The sequence below is a fragment of the Lissotriton helveticus genome, chromosome 1_2 (genome assembly GCF_964261635.1).
Source record: "Lissotriton helveticus chromosome 1_2, aLisHel1.1, whole genome shotgun sequence".
Taxonomy (NCBI): Eukaryota; Metazoa; Chordata; class Amphibia; order Caudata; family Salamandridae; genus Lissotriton; species Lissotriton helveticus.
Genome location: NC_136058.1, coordinates 180401427 through 180417969, shown reverse-complemented (window position 1 = coordinate 180417969; position 16543 = coordinate 180401427). Strand labels below are relative to the sequence as shown.

The 16543-nt window shown below is 46.8% G+C and overlaps 1 protein-coding gene across 1 annotated transcript in view; it reads right to left on the bottom strand.

Moving 5' to 3' along the window:
* Positions 1 to 16543, bottom strand: part of NRDC (nardilysin convertase) — a 2150332-nt gene that overhangs the window by 627062 nt on the left and 1506727 nt on the right. Inside the window, exon 21 of the mRNA XM_078670713.1 lies at positions 10318 to 10468. Within this exon, the coding sequence (XP_078526839.1) occupies positions 10318 to 10468 (151 nt within the window). The remainder of the gene's footprint in view (positions 1 to 10317; positions 10469 to 16543) is intronic.

The following is a 16543-nucleotide window of genomic DNA, read 5'->3' as shown; positions in this document are numbered from 1 at the left end:
CGCTGACGTCAGTTTTCATCTGCGAAACTTTTCCGCGGCACAACGCGGAGCCACCAACAAAAAACTGTGAAAGTATGGGAACAGTGTGCGAGGGATGAAAAATCCATGAATAAAGGAGGATGGTGGAAGACACCATCGTAAAGACAAAATTAGACACTGCCTACATACAAGTGAAAAATTGTGGGAAAAGCCCCGCAAGCTAAACCAATACCCTTTCCTGAGTGCAACGAGGGAAAAACATCTCAACTGACCGAAAGAGACTGATATTGCCATGTAGAACTGTGTGGTTTACTAAGAACGGAGGACAGAAGAACAACAGTGCACCGTAGGAAGGATGAAAAGACTGGCCCTTTCCCTATTATAACGAAGGTTGAAACTAGCGCACAACCGCCATCAAGATGACGACCAAAAGGAGACCAGGGCTCCGAGTCAATTGAAAAGACGAAAGGAAGGGAAGGTAACTGGAGAGGAAAACAAATCTCCCCGTGCCGTATTACAAGAAAGAAGCCCCTCAGTAGAGGTTAACTGTATATGGAAACACTCAGAGGGGAGCCACAAACTAAACTCCCGTGAGAGCTAACCCAATGGCAACTGAAGAGGCCAGCGGAGAACACCACTCTGCAAGGTTCTCGCAGAACAGGGAGGCAGGGTGGGCGTTAAGGTACCTGCGGCTAGACAACGTCTCTACCAGATGCATCGTTACCGAAAGTAAGTAAATCGTACATCTGATAGAGACATCTAGCCACAAATTCCTTAACTTAGAATAGATACCACGACATACCCCAATGGAGAGGTGGGTCTGCGATAGAATAGAAAGCGCCAAGCATCCGATCCGGCAACAGAGTGACAGATAAAGGGGGGAAAGATGTGGCAGAACAGCCAGACAGCAACCCAAGCAGCTCGAAGAGCAGTATTAACGGGATAGTAGATATCCTAAAAAACGTTAGAATGGCGCTACACCATACCCGTATAAAAATGGCAGGTAGAACGACATGAGCCCTATATCAGTGCAAAGAAAGAGAGAGTGAGAGAGAAAGGCACACTCTCCGCGTAATGACGCACGAGGAGTACACCGGCCCAAGCTCAAACGCAACTTGAAGAGATGCAACCAGAGACCAACAGACTAGCCTATAGAAGGAAGCCGAAGGGGCTGGTGTCAAGAGCTCAAAGGCAAGAGCTAGAACCTGAGCAATGCATTGTTATTAGTCGGCGGGACAAGAAACACGCCAAGTGCACACCCAATCCTAAAAGGGGTAAGGAGGGGCAATTAGCATCCATTCTAAACCCACTGAAGCAGGTAGAAATATGCAACAGGCAAACGGCCATTGAGACCTTAAATGGCCCAATGACACAAGAAGCATAAGAGTGCCCGACTAGGCAGTATGAAGCCAAAGTAAGAAACATCCCACAATATAGACTTGCAGGCAGTAGCCAGCGACCACTGCCATCAGAAGAGCTGTCTCGCAGGCATAGTTTTAACAATAGTAGGTGATAATTTGGAAAAACTGCATATGCGAAAGAAGTGGCCAAAACACCAAGTTAACGAATGGTGGGAAGAGTCTCAGAATCCGAGACCAACACTCCAGAATAGACACGTACAGTGTCGTCCAGAATAGACACGTGCAGCGTCGAACACAACAAAGGAGCATGTACTCCAGAAAAGACACATACAGCGTCGAACACAACAGAGGGATCATATGTCAAATTGGGAAATCACCTCAGTAAGCGGAAGCAAGGAGGAACCCATGGCAACTTGCAACAACTCAGAAAAGCTCCCCCACACATGGAGATATTGGTCCAGACCTCGCAGCCTCGAAAGAGGTGGCAACATAGGAAGAGGAATACCAGGGCAACCGGCACATATACAGAAATGCATAAACATATAATTATGTGGAGACAGAACTAGCCAGAAGCATGAACATGTCCATACCGGATCATACCTCGTACAGGTAGGGCAAGTAGGAGCCATTTTCGAAGAGGAGACCATTAAGCCTCCCGAGGAGGTGGATGACCATGGAGTAAGCAGATGGCACCGGGGGAAAAACATAGAGCACCGTAAAACGGACCACCAAGCAACTCATTGGGGTCCACAGAGTCTCCAGGCCCAGGTAAGATAAGCAAAGCTATATGATAGCATACAAGTACCCCACATGGAGTATGCATACCCCAAACAATGGGGGGGAACCTCCTAGGGCAACAAGCCAAGCCAAAAGAGCGCAGTAACAAACTAAACCCGTGAACATGAGTTCCAAGCTGTATAACATTACCGAGCTGAGCCGCCGGCTCAATACCACAGTCAGAGGACCAGACACAGCAACCTGTGGAACACAGCCATAGCAGGCCAACAGGCAGCTGAAAGCAAAAGACATCCAAGGGATCCCAGTAAAAGGGTAATCATCCTTGACCACAGAAAAAAAGGACGTAAGGTTTACTGCCCATGTTAAACACAGAGCGCATCTAAGGATGCAAAATGAAAAAGTACCACCACGGAGGATAGACTTAGAAGACCTAGGTGGGAGGACGAAAGCCTGCAAGGAGCCGGTGAACAGCCGACTCGGCGTGAGCATCAAACAGCAAAACCCCATCAAAGGGCAAGTCAACCAGTCGCTCCTGGATATTTTCAGGGAAGACACTGTCTCGCAACCAAGCGTGACGTCTTAAGGCAACAGGGGCCATCATAGCTCGGCCCCAAGAATCCGCAGTATCTAAAGCGGAGCGATTGTGAATTCGGCAAGGTCACGACCATCCCTAAGGAGGTGAAGGAGGTCGACATGAGTGCCTTCAGAGGTAGCGGAAAGCAAGGACTATGCAGTCCCACAGGGCAGAGGTAGCCCGACCCAAAACACACACTGTATTTAAGGACCGTAATGCCGCACTAGTGGATGCAAAGATGTTTCTACCCCCCGACTCGAGCCATCGGGACTCCCGAGAGGGAGGAAGTGTTAGTGGAGGCAGAGAAGGAAAGGCAGTCTGCAACACAAACCCTTGCGCATCAGGGTGCACAAAAAGACAAACCGGATCATGTGGAGCTGGGCGGTGGCGGTGCAAAACCGAACGAGCCACCGGGTCACCTGAAGCAGGCCGGACCCAGGAACCCAAGAGCATCATATAGTGAAGCCTCAAAGGGCAATAGCAGCTCCATATTTCCGGACCCACGGTGAAGGACCTCAAGCAAGGGGTCCATAGGTAAAGGGGCAGAAGGGGGTTGTATGTTTAAAATGCGGGTGGCCAATGAGACCACTCGCCAAAAAACTGCACCAGCCTCAGTAGCCCTCCGCTGAGGGGACAACAGCTCATCAGTGGGGGAGGGTTGTAAGCTGACCCTCCCAAGACACTGAGGGTGCGACCAATGTCCCGCGTAAGGGAGCCCCATGGAAGAATGAATATCCTGATGGGGCTCCTAGGGAGGCAAATAGCCTGCCGGATCTGGGAGCTCCTGAGGAGGCACCACAAATTCCAAGGCGGGCACTGGCAACAATACCTCCAGCGACGCCGGGCGAGAGGGCGGCGCCGAACTCTGACCAGAGGCCTCTAGAGAAGAGTCCACACTCGCCATCGACACAGCGCCAAAACGGTGAGTGTCGGCGCAGATCGTGCCTAGTCAGGTGCCGACTCGGCTGCATCCAGTGTCGAGTCGGCATCGTCCGGTGCCGAAACTATGACAAGTCCCCCTTCTGAAGGAGAAGGAGCCGGCGAGGCAAGCTTTCGGCAACATCCCGGCGCCAACTCCGCCTCCTCCAAGACAGGCTCCCACTCCGGGGAAAGAAGCGGAGGCGGCGCTGAGGAGGCAAGTCTCCAGCACTGGTAGGGCGCTGACCCCGGCTCCGGACAGGCGGCCGCCTGCCCAGAAGCCTGGGCGTGCTCAAGGCAGGGCTATGAGCACTGGCACCCACCTGCGGCGCCACAGGGAGCCCAGCGGGGCTATGCAGCGCGGCAGAGGCGCCATGAGTCACAGAGGGGGACCCAGCAGGGCCGCGCCCTAACCCCACATCTCAGACGTTCCTGGGGGGCAAAGGCTCAATTGGCGCAGGGGGCGAACCCGCCGGCGAGTCCATTGGGGACCCCACAAGAAGAGTAGGCCCCGAGGACGCCCCAGGAACGGGAGAGGACCCAAGGGTGGCCTGATTTGTGACATATGCCTCCATCTGGGCCCAAGTCACCCCAACACCCGGAAAGAGCGGATAGAGGGGGGACGACTGTCGGAAGCACATATCCGGAATGTTCCAGGAACCAGAGGGCGATCGACGGCGGAAGCGGACAGTAGAGGGACCTGCTGTTGATGAAGAGGCCAGGGGGCGAGAAGACTCCGACGGGGACAGCCGTGCCGAAAGAAGCTTCATACGGCACTCCCACCGAGACTTCGGTTACAGGCATTGGCAGGCTTCGCAGTCTGTGGAGTCATGCTCGCCCAGACACCACATACAAATAAGATGCGGGTCGTTTGCGGACATCTGCCGCAAACAAGAATTACAAGTTTTAAAGCCCGAAGGCATCGCACACTGTTCCTGATGCGAAGCGTCGAAAAGGAGGAACAGCTCACTCCTGATCCGCGTTGCACGCAGAAAAGAAGGAAACTGAGCCGTCTGATCATATGTGGACGACGTCAGGGCGGGGTCGTGTGGTGCCGCCCCAGCGCGCAGAGGGGCTGCTGCAAAACATTTCCGGATCCAGTCTGACGCGTGGGGATATTCTAAGTTAAGGAATCTGCAGCTAGATGTCTCAAGCAGATAACCCAGACACACCGTTATATACAAACTATTAATACTTACCTAATACTAACATTTAAAACACATATGCCTTTAACATTCATGACTTTAAAGCTAAATTCATTGTAAAGGCATATGCATGGTCACATTTTGCGTTGTAATGGTAATGCATTGTAATGGCATATGCATTGTATTAACCGTGTTGTAATGGCATGCGATGTAATGATCATTTTGTAATGGTTGTTTCATGATCAAAGTGCACTTATTAATATAGAGGTTACATGATCAGACATTGAGAACTATATAAATAGGAAAAACAATCTCCGGGAAACTAAATAAGTGGCACATTGACCAGTGTCAAAGTGGGTAGTGACCACAACCAAAATTACCTATTATTACAAATTATTATGAAAACTAAAGACCTTTTATTACATTTGAACCATTTATAGAAGACAACCAGGTCCACCTGTGTTAAGGTGCTTTACTCTGAAAATGAGGAGGGCACTTGAAGTTAGATCAGATGGGTCTACCTTAGACAGATAGTGAGAAAAATATTTGGTTGCCAACATTTAGGATTAATTGTGACAATGAATCAAGGCAGTCTAAACAATGATTACATATAGTCCCTCCAAAAGTCTGCTTACGATTGTCTTCATTAGCTTCATCTCATTTAATAAAGCACATCGGGACCAGATAATCTCCTGGTAGAATTTATCTTATTTGCTAAATCTTTTGTGGTACGTATGATGTCAATATGAATATATGTCAAACCAATACATGATTATTCCATATTTCACAAACAACTTTAATGCACAAGTTACTACTTGTGTAACGATATATCTGTAAGAGGCATTAGTTAGTGATAGATTTCTTACCATAGAATATCCCAAGGTGTCACACTGGATCTGTAAAGTGTTTTCGTCAGCAGTACCCAGCGCGTCGGAAGGTGGCGTCGTGCGGCTCCGCGTCCATCGCTGGCGTCGTATGCGCCGAGATGACGCCACGAAGACCACTTAGGCGCCACCCATGCGGGCTGTCAGTTATGTACGCGACTTTCTGCGCCAGGAACGCAGAGCCATGCAAAAAACTGACGACTGGTGCCATGAAAGTAGGGCCCTGAAAGGGATGACCTTAACCATAGAAATCAGTTCGCAGAACAAGGAGGATGGGTGGGGCGGTAAGGAATCTATCACTAACTAATGTCTCTTACAGATATATTGTTACACATGTAGTAACTTGTGTATCTGAAAGAGACACATTAGTGATAGATTCCTTACCTTAGAATAGATACCCCAGCAATATCAACCCCGGTGGTGGGTCTGCAAACAAGATTACACCAGAAAGTCACGGAGAACAGAACGGCCAAAGAAGCAGTCTCTCCGGACTGGACTATCAAGGTAGTAATGTCTGGTAAACGTGTGCAGTGAGGCTCACGTAGTCGCCTGACAAATGTCCTGTAAGGGAACGCAGCATCCCAAGGCAGCAGTGGCTGCTGTTGCCCTGGTAGAATGGGCATGCAGCCCCACAGGAGGCTCCTTCCTAGCCAACGAGTAACATGCTTTGATGCACAGAACAAGTCACCGAGAGATGGTTCGATTGTGCACGACCCAACCTTTTTTGGCGCCCACAGATCCAACAAAAAGTTGGTCATCCACCCAGAACTGTTGTGTGCGCTTCAGATAGAACGAGACCGCACGTTTTAGGTCCAGACAGTGGAGCCTCTCTTCCTCTTATGAAGGATGCAGAGGCGGAAATAAGGTGGGCAAAGTGAAGATCTGCCCGATGTGGAAGGGTGTGACAACCTTTGGCAAGAACGAAGTACAAGTACTTAAAACCACCTTGTCCGGATGAACAGAAAGAAAAGGAGGTTTAGAATTAAGAGTTTGGAGCTCACTCACTCTTCTGGCAGAGGTGATAGCTACCAGTAAAGCAGTCTTGAGAGGGAAAAAATGCAAGGGACAGTTATGAAGGGGCTCAAAGGGAGAGCACATCAGATAGGTCAAGACAAGATGTAATTCCCACTGAGGCATTATGAAAGGCACAGGGGGAAACAGGTGTGTAATGCCTTTGAGGAAGCGATTAACAACTGGGGACTTAAAAAGAGAAGGCTGATCTGGAAGCCGTAGAACGGCGGAGATGACCGAAAGATAACCTTTGATAGTGCCCAGAGCAGAGCCCTGCTGAACCAAAGAAAGAAGGAACAGAAGGACCTCGGAAAGAGGGGCATAAGGGGTATCCGCATCCGTCGCTGTGCACCATGCCACAAACTTGTTCCACCTGCAGGCATATACCGTCTTAGTTGAGGGACACCTGGCTGCCAGAATGACATCACAGACTTCGGGAGGAAGATCGAAAGCTGTCAACTGTCGCCGCTCAATCTCCATGCATGGAGGTGGAGGCTGAACAGGTTCGGGTGGAGGACCGTCCCCTACTGATGTGACAGAATATCCTCCCGAAGAGGCAGTCGGATCGTGGGATCGATCGCCATGCTGAGTAGCTCGGAATACCAGTATCTGCACGCCCAATCCAGAGCCACAAGGATGACTTGGGCCCGGTTGCGCCGAATCTTCTTCAGCACTCTGGGTAAAAGTGGTATAGACAGAAAAGTGTACAACAGACCACAGCTCTACTCACGATGAAAAGCGTCGCCGGGCGAGTGCCACCTTGGAAATTCCATCGCACAGAACTGATGACATTGCGTGTGCTCTTCGGTGGCGAATAGATCTAACCAAGGCTCTCCCCACTGCAGAAAGAGACCTTGTGCCACGTCCGAGTTCAGACACCATTCGTGATCCATCAGGCACCGGCGGCTGAGTTCATCCGCCCTGGCGTTCAGAGAACCTGCCAGGTGTTGAACCATCAAGGTAATGCCTTGATGTTTCAGCCATGTCCGGAGGCGCAGAGCCTCATGACATAGGGTCCACGACCCCACCCCGCCCTGTTTGTTGCAATACCACATGGCGGTGGTGTTGTCCGTGAACACCTGCACTATACTTTCCCAGACAAAGGGAAGGAATGCCTTCAGTGCAAGTTGGATCACCGAAAGCTCCAAAATTTTGATATGGGGCAGGGACTCCGCTGGAGACCAGAAGCCTCTGATCTCCGCTTCTCCCAAGTGGCCGTCCCATCCCAGGAGGGACGCATCCGTCACCACTGTGTGCTCTGGTTGGGGAAGGGAGAGGTATCTGCCATTGACCCAATCGCGATTCATGAGACACCGCTGCAATTGTTGTGCAGTGCCCTTTGAGATCTGGACGTGATCAGACAGGTTGCCCTGATGCTGTACCCACTGGAACTTCAGGTTCCACTGCAGAGCCCGCATTTGCCATCGGGCATGTTGCACTAGCAGGATGCAGGAGGCCCTCAGACCCAGGAGCCGGAGGGTCATCCTGACAAACACGGGATAGAGGCTGAAAGATCGGAATCATAGCCCGAATATCCCGGACTCGCTGCTCGGGAGGATAAACCAGAAACCACGTTGAATCCAGAACTGCTCCGAGGAAGGGGAGAGGGGCTCAGGTGCGACTTCGGCACGTTGAGCCACAGCTAGGGAAAGCACTGTCCGAACTTCCTCCGGACACTGAGGAGGCGTCTGCACAACCGTGTCCCACGCAGCATGAGAGTAGCGGCCCAATGCAGTGTTCACCGCAGCCCTAAGCTGGCAGAGGAAAACAGTTTCCTGCCAAACTGTCCCAGTTTCTTAGATTCCATATCCGGAGGGGCGGTAGGGCATGAGCTTTGGGAAGTGGAGGCTTGGATAACTAGGCTCTACAGAGTTGGGTGGGTCGTTAAAAAGGCAGGGTCACCCGGAGCAGGGCGATGACGCCTGGCCACGTTCTTATCCACAGGAACCCCCGTGGCTGGTCTAGACCAGGTGCCTATCAACACATCAGTTAACACCTCATTGAAAGGTAGCAGAGGCTACTTAGAGCTTGCCACTGGCTGAAGGACTTCAGTGAGGAGGTTAATTTTGAGAGTTAACGTAGGCAGGTCCAGGTCAATGGCCTCAACTGCTCTATGGAGCACCACAGTGTATATGGCGCCCTCCTCCATGGCCACAGCAGGAGGAGAAAGAAAACCAGGCTCAGAGGAGAAGTCAAGGCCACCTGCATCCTCCGACTCTTCTACCCACTCCTGTTCCGACTCGCACTGCCGTGCAAGAGGGTCCTCAGACCCCTCCCAGTTGACACCCTCCTCCACTGCCCGTGGAATAGGTCGCGGCGGCGGGGGAGGGACAGGGGAATATAAATGGTCCAACGGCGCCGGTACCGGGGCCGATCCGGCTCCATGTCCCAATTAGGGTCCCAACCTGGAGCAAAATTGACCGGAAAACAGGGCACGGGTGGAGGTGGAACGAACAGAACCCATTGCGGCGCGGAGATTGGAGCCAGGGTGGTGTCGGAGCCGCCGGCGGAAGACCTTGCGGTGCCGGAGCTGCCGGCGGAGGAACTTGGGCGCCGGGGCCAGAGCCGCCAGTGGCGCCGGTAGTGGAGCCAACGGCAAGGGAGGGCCCTCAGCTGGGACAGCGGGGCCTGAAGGTGCGCAGGCGGGAGCCCAAGGCCTGAAAAGGCGGTCCATGACAGCAAGAAAATCTGGGCTGCAGTCGCCAACGGACCTGGAAAAGGTGGGTAGGCCACAGGACTCCCAGGCTCCAATGGAGCCATGGGGGAGGTACCCCTGGCCCCCTCGTCTGCATCCAGAGACCGACGAGGGGACGTCCGAGAGCATAAGCGCTTCTTCGACGACTTCTTATGACGTCTCTTACCCGATTCAGAGTGTGAAAATGGCTCCGAGGTCAGTCCCTCGATCTACCCCTGGACCTCAAACGGCGCAGAGACGACTGCCGGGCCTCCAGCAGCTTACGGGACCGCTCCCGCATAGCCTTCGGAGCCATGGCCAGACAATCGGAACATTACCGGGAGTCATGGTCACGCTCCAGGCAGTAAAGACTAACGCCATGGGGGTATTTAAAACCAGGCATCCCTACGTGGCACCAGGAGTCCAAGACTCAAAAAGTGCAAACAAAAGTCTCAAAAAAGGTTAGTCAAAAAGTGACTAGGGTACGTGCTCCAACCAGATCTGTATCAGGTTGGAGCACGGTATTGCTGGGGTATCTATTCTAAGGTAAGGAATCTATCACTAATGTGTCTCTTTCAGATACACAAGTTACTACATGTGCAACAATATATCTGTAAGAGACATTAGTTAGTGATAGATTCCTTACCGCCCCACCCATCCTCCCCATTCTGCGAACTGATTTCTATGGTTGTCATCCCTTTCAGGGCCCTAGTTTCATGGTCAGTTGTTTGCATGGCTCTGCGTTCCTGGCGCGGAAAAAGAAATAACTGATGTCAGCGCGCATGGGTGGCGCCTAAGTAGTCTCTGTGACATCATCTCGCTGCATACGACAACGGACGTTGAGCTGCACGACACCACCTTCCGACACGCAGGGGTACTGCTGACGAATAAACGTTCCGGATCCAGTATGACGCCTGGGGATATTCTAAGGTAAGGAATCTATCACTAATGTGTCTCTTTCAGATGTCTATGTTAAAGCTGGATAAGAACAAGATTATACGATGATAACTTCCAAGTAATTATAGGTACTTACAGGTAGTTTATGGTCAAATCCCTTTACTTTAATAACTAATCCGTGTTCTCCAGCAACAAGTTTGTATTCCAGTTGTGCCACATCAGCATCATATGCAGGCTCTGCAAGATTCTGTGCAAGTATATTCACGAATATATCAAAAAACACCAATCTGCAAAGAACCAACACACTAATTCACTAGCAAATCAATGGAACATCACTGAATGACAGACGTTTCTCAGACCCTTCTCTATAATCTATCACAATATATCGCATCTTCTTATAATGATCATGATACAGAGCATATCTCTAAGCTTTCTATAGTACAAACTTCAACTTTGTTATTTTAAGCACCAGCATTATAACCCAACATGTAACATTTAGCATTTATTTTATGCATCTGAAGTAAGCCCAGCAACAAAGTGCTAGGACAGGAAGCTCCCGGACTTGAACTACATAACATTTGCCTCCAAAGAGCTGAAACAAAGCAAGATATGTGCATATGAATAATTGTTTTTTTTCATGAGAAGTGTGCCTGTGTTAATGGCAAGATCAGTCAAGATTAAATCTAACACTTCAGCTATGTAATATAATCTAGTAACTTTAAGTAGATAAACATGTAAATCGAGTGACCACAGAATGGTTTTCTAAAGTCTGGCTCACACTTGGTGAAAATTATGTCCGAGATATGTGAGGCCAGATTCACCAAGATATTAGTACATCTATATGAACCTAGCCATCACTTACAATGGCAAACCTAATCCCAGATTTCTCCATAAGAAAAGGTAGGATTTTGCACTTGCAAATAATTTCCTCAAATGTAAATTGTTATTAAACTGCTTACAGGTAGGATAGTGTGCATTCCAGAGTGTTTTTCAACAGCACACGTTAGTTAACATCCATAACCTCACAGGTATGTGGGTGTGCAAAAGCCTTTTGCAGATAGTATCCCCCACAGAAATGTTTGAAAATTGACTGCTGTAACATGCAGATGGGAATATTTTGTGAAGTAACAAGGGCCCCCTGGTAAGGATAAGAATCCTGGGTCAGGGAAAACATACAATATGAAGGTAAACACCCAGGCTATCCGATTCCTGCCGTTACTAGCCGCCCACTGATTGGACCATCCCCAGAGGGAGAAAGAGCGCGAGTAAGGTACTCTAATTGTTAACAAAATAGAGCCCGTTGACAAGTAAACGCGCATTACCATCACCTATTGGTACACACAGTGAAGAGGGAAGAAGCGAGGAGTCCCGCTTTTCAGACAGCGCTGCCTTTAGACAAGCGGGAACCCCTAACGGTCCGTTTGTTGAAAATAAGAATCTCTTAAGTTGCCGCTCTACGCAGGGAGCTTGAATTTTTTAAAAGGCACTACGGATTTGGGCTGGAAATTATCAAGTCACCGCCCGATGGGTTTTTAATCTACAAATTTGAAGTCTCCAATTTTTTAATAAGTTGGTTTAATCCACAGCCGAGAAGAAACCCGTTTTATTGAGAGAAACCACAGTATAGTGGAAACACAGCCTGATTGAGATGGGAGCAGTGTACCCTTAAGATTAAGGTCTCACATGCCGTTTTTTAGAGAATGGAAATAACGGTGCCTCAATCATTCTGGTTTTAATTGAAGAGATTGACTGACAAGTCCTGAAGAAAAATCGTAGTCAGACATATTGGCTGAAAGTATAACTGTCCTGAGGAAGACACCACGACGTGTCGAAACGCGTTGACTCAAACCTAACAGCCACAGTAACTGTAGAAAGGACTTGTATCATTGTCTTTCTAACATGTTTTAAATTTATGTTTTCTTTAATTAGGAAACTTATCATTTTTTTATCAATAATTCATGATAACTGTATATTTATACTGTATAGATTTATCTTTGTTTTTATTAAAAAATACTATTTTTGATATCATTATGTTTGTCTGTGTTATGGTTTAAGTTTCTAACTTTTGGAATCATGCATTTGAGTACATAGCTGTTTTTGTTCAATAGATAGCCTGGGTGTTTACCTTCATATTGTATGTTTTCCCTGACCCAGGATTCTTATCCTTACCAGGGGGCCCTTGTTACTTCACAAAATATACCCACGGTTTATCCGTGTGGGGCTTGTCGCGTTTTGAGTCTTATAAATCTGGAGGAAATTTGGGGAGTTATCCTTCTATCTCAGTGTATATATCTTTGTGGGATCCTTGACTGTCTCCTATTCCTCTTCTAATTCTCTTTTTTCATCGTACCACCTATTAATTTAGTTTTACGATTAAGCACCTCCAATAACCAATGGCCCATTTTCAAACCTTTGGGTTTTCAGACGAGGACTTTGCCACCTTAGTGGGCACTAGTGCTTCGTTTGGAAATAGCTCTTCAAATAATTCTCTTAATAATAGTGACACCAACAAGCTGTTAGATCTCCAAAAAAAACTTATAAGGATAGAAGCCCATGGGGAATTCATGCTGAACTATCTAAAGCATGGGATAATCCCCTTGGGACTTAGAGTCAGAAATATTCCTGGGCTCTTTGTTGATATTAAGACCTTTCTCAACAAATGGAGCATGATTGCTACTCGCTGCTCCAGAGACTTAATGATCCTGATAATATCTACAGCAAAAGATCTGGCCACAGATATAAGAAAAGAAATAGAGGAACTTGAAGAAAAGCTTAAAAAATCAACAACTGTTGAGGAAGCAAACAAACAATTTGACATCGTGAAGCAGGATATTGCTTCTTTTTCAGACTATCTAAGAAAAAGAAAAGAGGAAAAATTTGCCAAGGATAAAAGGTTTTACACCTTAGAACGGACTTATCCGTATCTTGTGGAGGGTTTTTTTAAGTCAGATTATCAACAAGGGGCACCAAGATACGAAACACAACAGAGAATTAATACCTTCTCTGATTCTTCAGATCCTGAATCTGAGGAAGAAGGAGGGATGGGTTTCCACGATGATAGACCTTTTGACCCAAGAAACAATCAAAGAGGTAACCGTCGACCTTTTTTAGGGAACAGAGGGGGGAGAGGGGGACGGAGAAGAGTGAGATTCCAAAATCCACCGAGAGGGAACTACCAAAATCACCAGTATGCCCAGGAACCTCAACAGTACCTGGAAACCAGAAGCAAGCAATACTGGAGGAACGGGATGTAATCCCGATATTCAATCTCTCCTCCTACAACTTAGCACCCTCCGACCTCTCAATTCTATCAAAAGGACTATCCTTTGTCCCCCATACTCAGGTGAATATCTTTGAACTATATCAGGACATTCATGCCTTTTTTAGAAAGATTAGGTTAAAAAGATATTTTGCAGAGAATGACCCTCTAACATTGGATAATATATCCCCTAATATAGTTGCCCTACCATCCACCTTTACACCAACCCTAGAACAGGTAGGTCCAGAGATTGCTATCTTTGAGAGAGCAGTGTTAAATAAATTAGATCAAACTTTGAAATTTGTCCCCAAACCAACCTATAACATCTCAAAAGATGAACATGACTCAATAAACAAATTCAAAACCAACAAATCTGTCACTGTGAAGAGTAGTGATAAAGGTGGAGGAATAGTTTTAATAGACACCTTAAGATATGAAAACAAAATGTTGGAGATGCTTAACGATCTGACATTCTATAAGAAGATTAAGCTGAACCCCACAAATAGGATAGTGAAAACGATAAATAAGATAACTACTAAAGCCTTAGGAACAGGGATTATAAACAAAAAGGAATTTGACTACCTAAATAAATCTGAAGGGAAGATATCATGCATTTATGGACTACCCAAGGTCCATAAAAACCAAGAAGATCCTCCGTATCGTCCCATAGTATCAACAATAGGGACCCCTTTGGAAGCCTTCTCGAAATATCTAGACAATATTTTGCGCCCATATATCCCGTTATCACCCTCCTATATTAAGGACACAGGTGATATTATAAAAAAAGTGGAGAACCTCCAATTTAATCCTCAGAAAGATATTTTAGTGACTCTTGACATCGAGTCACTATATAGTAACATACCACAGATTGGAGCAGTAGAGACGACATTATGGTTTATTGAAGAACATCAGATCCCGTGTTGTAGCAATTTCATAAAAGAATGCCTGACTCTTGTACTTACAGAAAACTGTTTTGAATTCAGTGAGCAACTGTTTTGACAAACAAAGGGAGTCAGCATGGGAGCCTCGATGGCTCCTTCGATAGCTAACATTTACATGATTGCTTTCGAAACAAAAAATATCTTTAACGAAATGGCCCCCTTCTTCGAGTCTGTTTCCCATTGGTACCGCTACATAGATGACATTTTCTTTGTGTGGACCAATGGGGAACAGACTCTCGAGGAATTCCTGTTATGGCTAAACGAGGCAGATGTAAACCTGAAGTTTACCGCACATACCAACAAAGATAGGGTAGAATTCCTTGACATTTTAATCAAGAATGGTGAGGGCAGACTACAGGTTGACTTATATACCAAACCTACCGCCAGGAATACAATGTTGCACTTCAATAGTTTCCATCCGAAATGTCAAAAGGACAGTATTCCGTTCTCCCAATTTTTGAGAGTACGACGTAACTGTACCGAATTAAGAGACTATGATTTACAATCGGAGAACATGAAAATCAAATTCCTACAAAGAGGATACCCACGTCGCCTAGTACGAGAGGCTTACAAGAGAGCTAGATTCTACGATAGGGATGCACTCCTAAACTCAAATCGAATTAAAAATGCCCCTAACTTAGTCTGCATAACGAAACATTCTACCATAGATGGAAGCATTATGCAGATTATAAATTCCAATTGGCACCTACTGAACCTAAATAAAACACAACAAAAAATACCCAAACCTATGTATGCGCATAGGCGTAATAAGAACTTGAAGGATCAAATTGTCCGATCCAGGTTCAGCAAAATCTCTGAAAATCCACCATTTGTACAGAGGTCCTTCCAGAATAACAACCCAATAAAAGGCACATCAAGTTGTGGCTCTTGTAAGTCCTGTAAGAACATCCTTTTCGGTGAGACAATGACCCTGAACAATGTAGAAATAAAGGCAAAAGATTTGTGGACATGTAACACACAAAATGTGGTGTATCTCATCACATGTCCTTGCCAGTTAGGATACGTTGGCGAGACAGGAAGAGCCATAAAAACAAGGCTGACCGAGCATCGGTCAGCAATAAAAACGAAAAAAACAACTGCGCCTTTAGTCAGCCACTTCTTGGAATTCGGACATTCACCCGAAGAAATAAAATGGCGTATTCTAGAGAAAATACAGTTGCCAAACAACACAGGAGGGGAAAAGATTAGGAAGAAGCGAGAACTATATTGGATTTTTACTCTTGACACATATGAACATGGCCTGAATTTAGAATGCCCGTGGTCAAATGCGATAATATGATAAAACCAATAAATTTCAAATAGATGGAACAAGAGCTCAAGTAACTGTAAAGATGTCATCCATTATAATATAGAGGGAACTCTAATTTTAATGTGGAGATCGTTTCATTCTATTATACTAATTTAGCAACCTTTAAAATACCATAATCTCTTTAATATGCGAAAATTAGTATATCTTTTAATCCCAAATAAATAAGATATCGACAGTTGCAGAAGAACGGAGGAAAAAAATAGATTGTGATGTAAAAAGAATCCGTTTTTTTCGCTTTTCTGTGCCTGAAATAAACCTCATGGGTATAAAGGTAGTTGCACCTTTAAACATGGGAGGAGTTTTGAAACAATGAGGCCAATAAGGCAGAGTATAAATACCAATAGATTTACGGCTTTTGAATCCCTCCGATTCCTGCCGTTACTAGCCGCCCACTGATTGGACCATCCCCAGAGGGAGAAAGAGCGCGAGTAAGGTGAGCAAAAAAAGAAACGATTCCCCCAGCTCTTAAGAGCTTCATGTTATAGTCCTAAAATAAATCTATAAACTAATGTAAGTTCTTTCTTAACCCTCTCAGGTACTCTAATTGTTAATAAAATAGAGCCCGTTGACAAGTAAACGCGCATTACCATCACCTATTGGTACACACAGTGAAGAGGGAAGAAGCGAGGAGTCCCGCTTTTCAGACAGCGCTGCCTTTAGACAAGCGGGAACCCCTAACGGTCCGTTTGTTGAAAATAAGAATCTCTTAAGGTATGAAGACAGGCCGTTGTTACTAACCTGAGGGGATTTCAACGAAAGCGGGCTATAAAATACGTGTCAGAAGAGTTAAACATGTGCTGTATTTCACTCTCCCTAAACAGTTGCCGCTCTA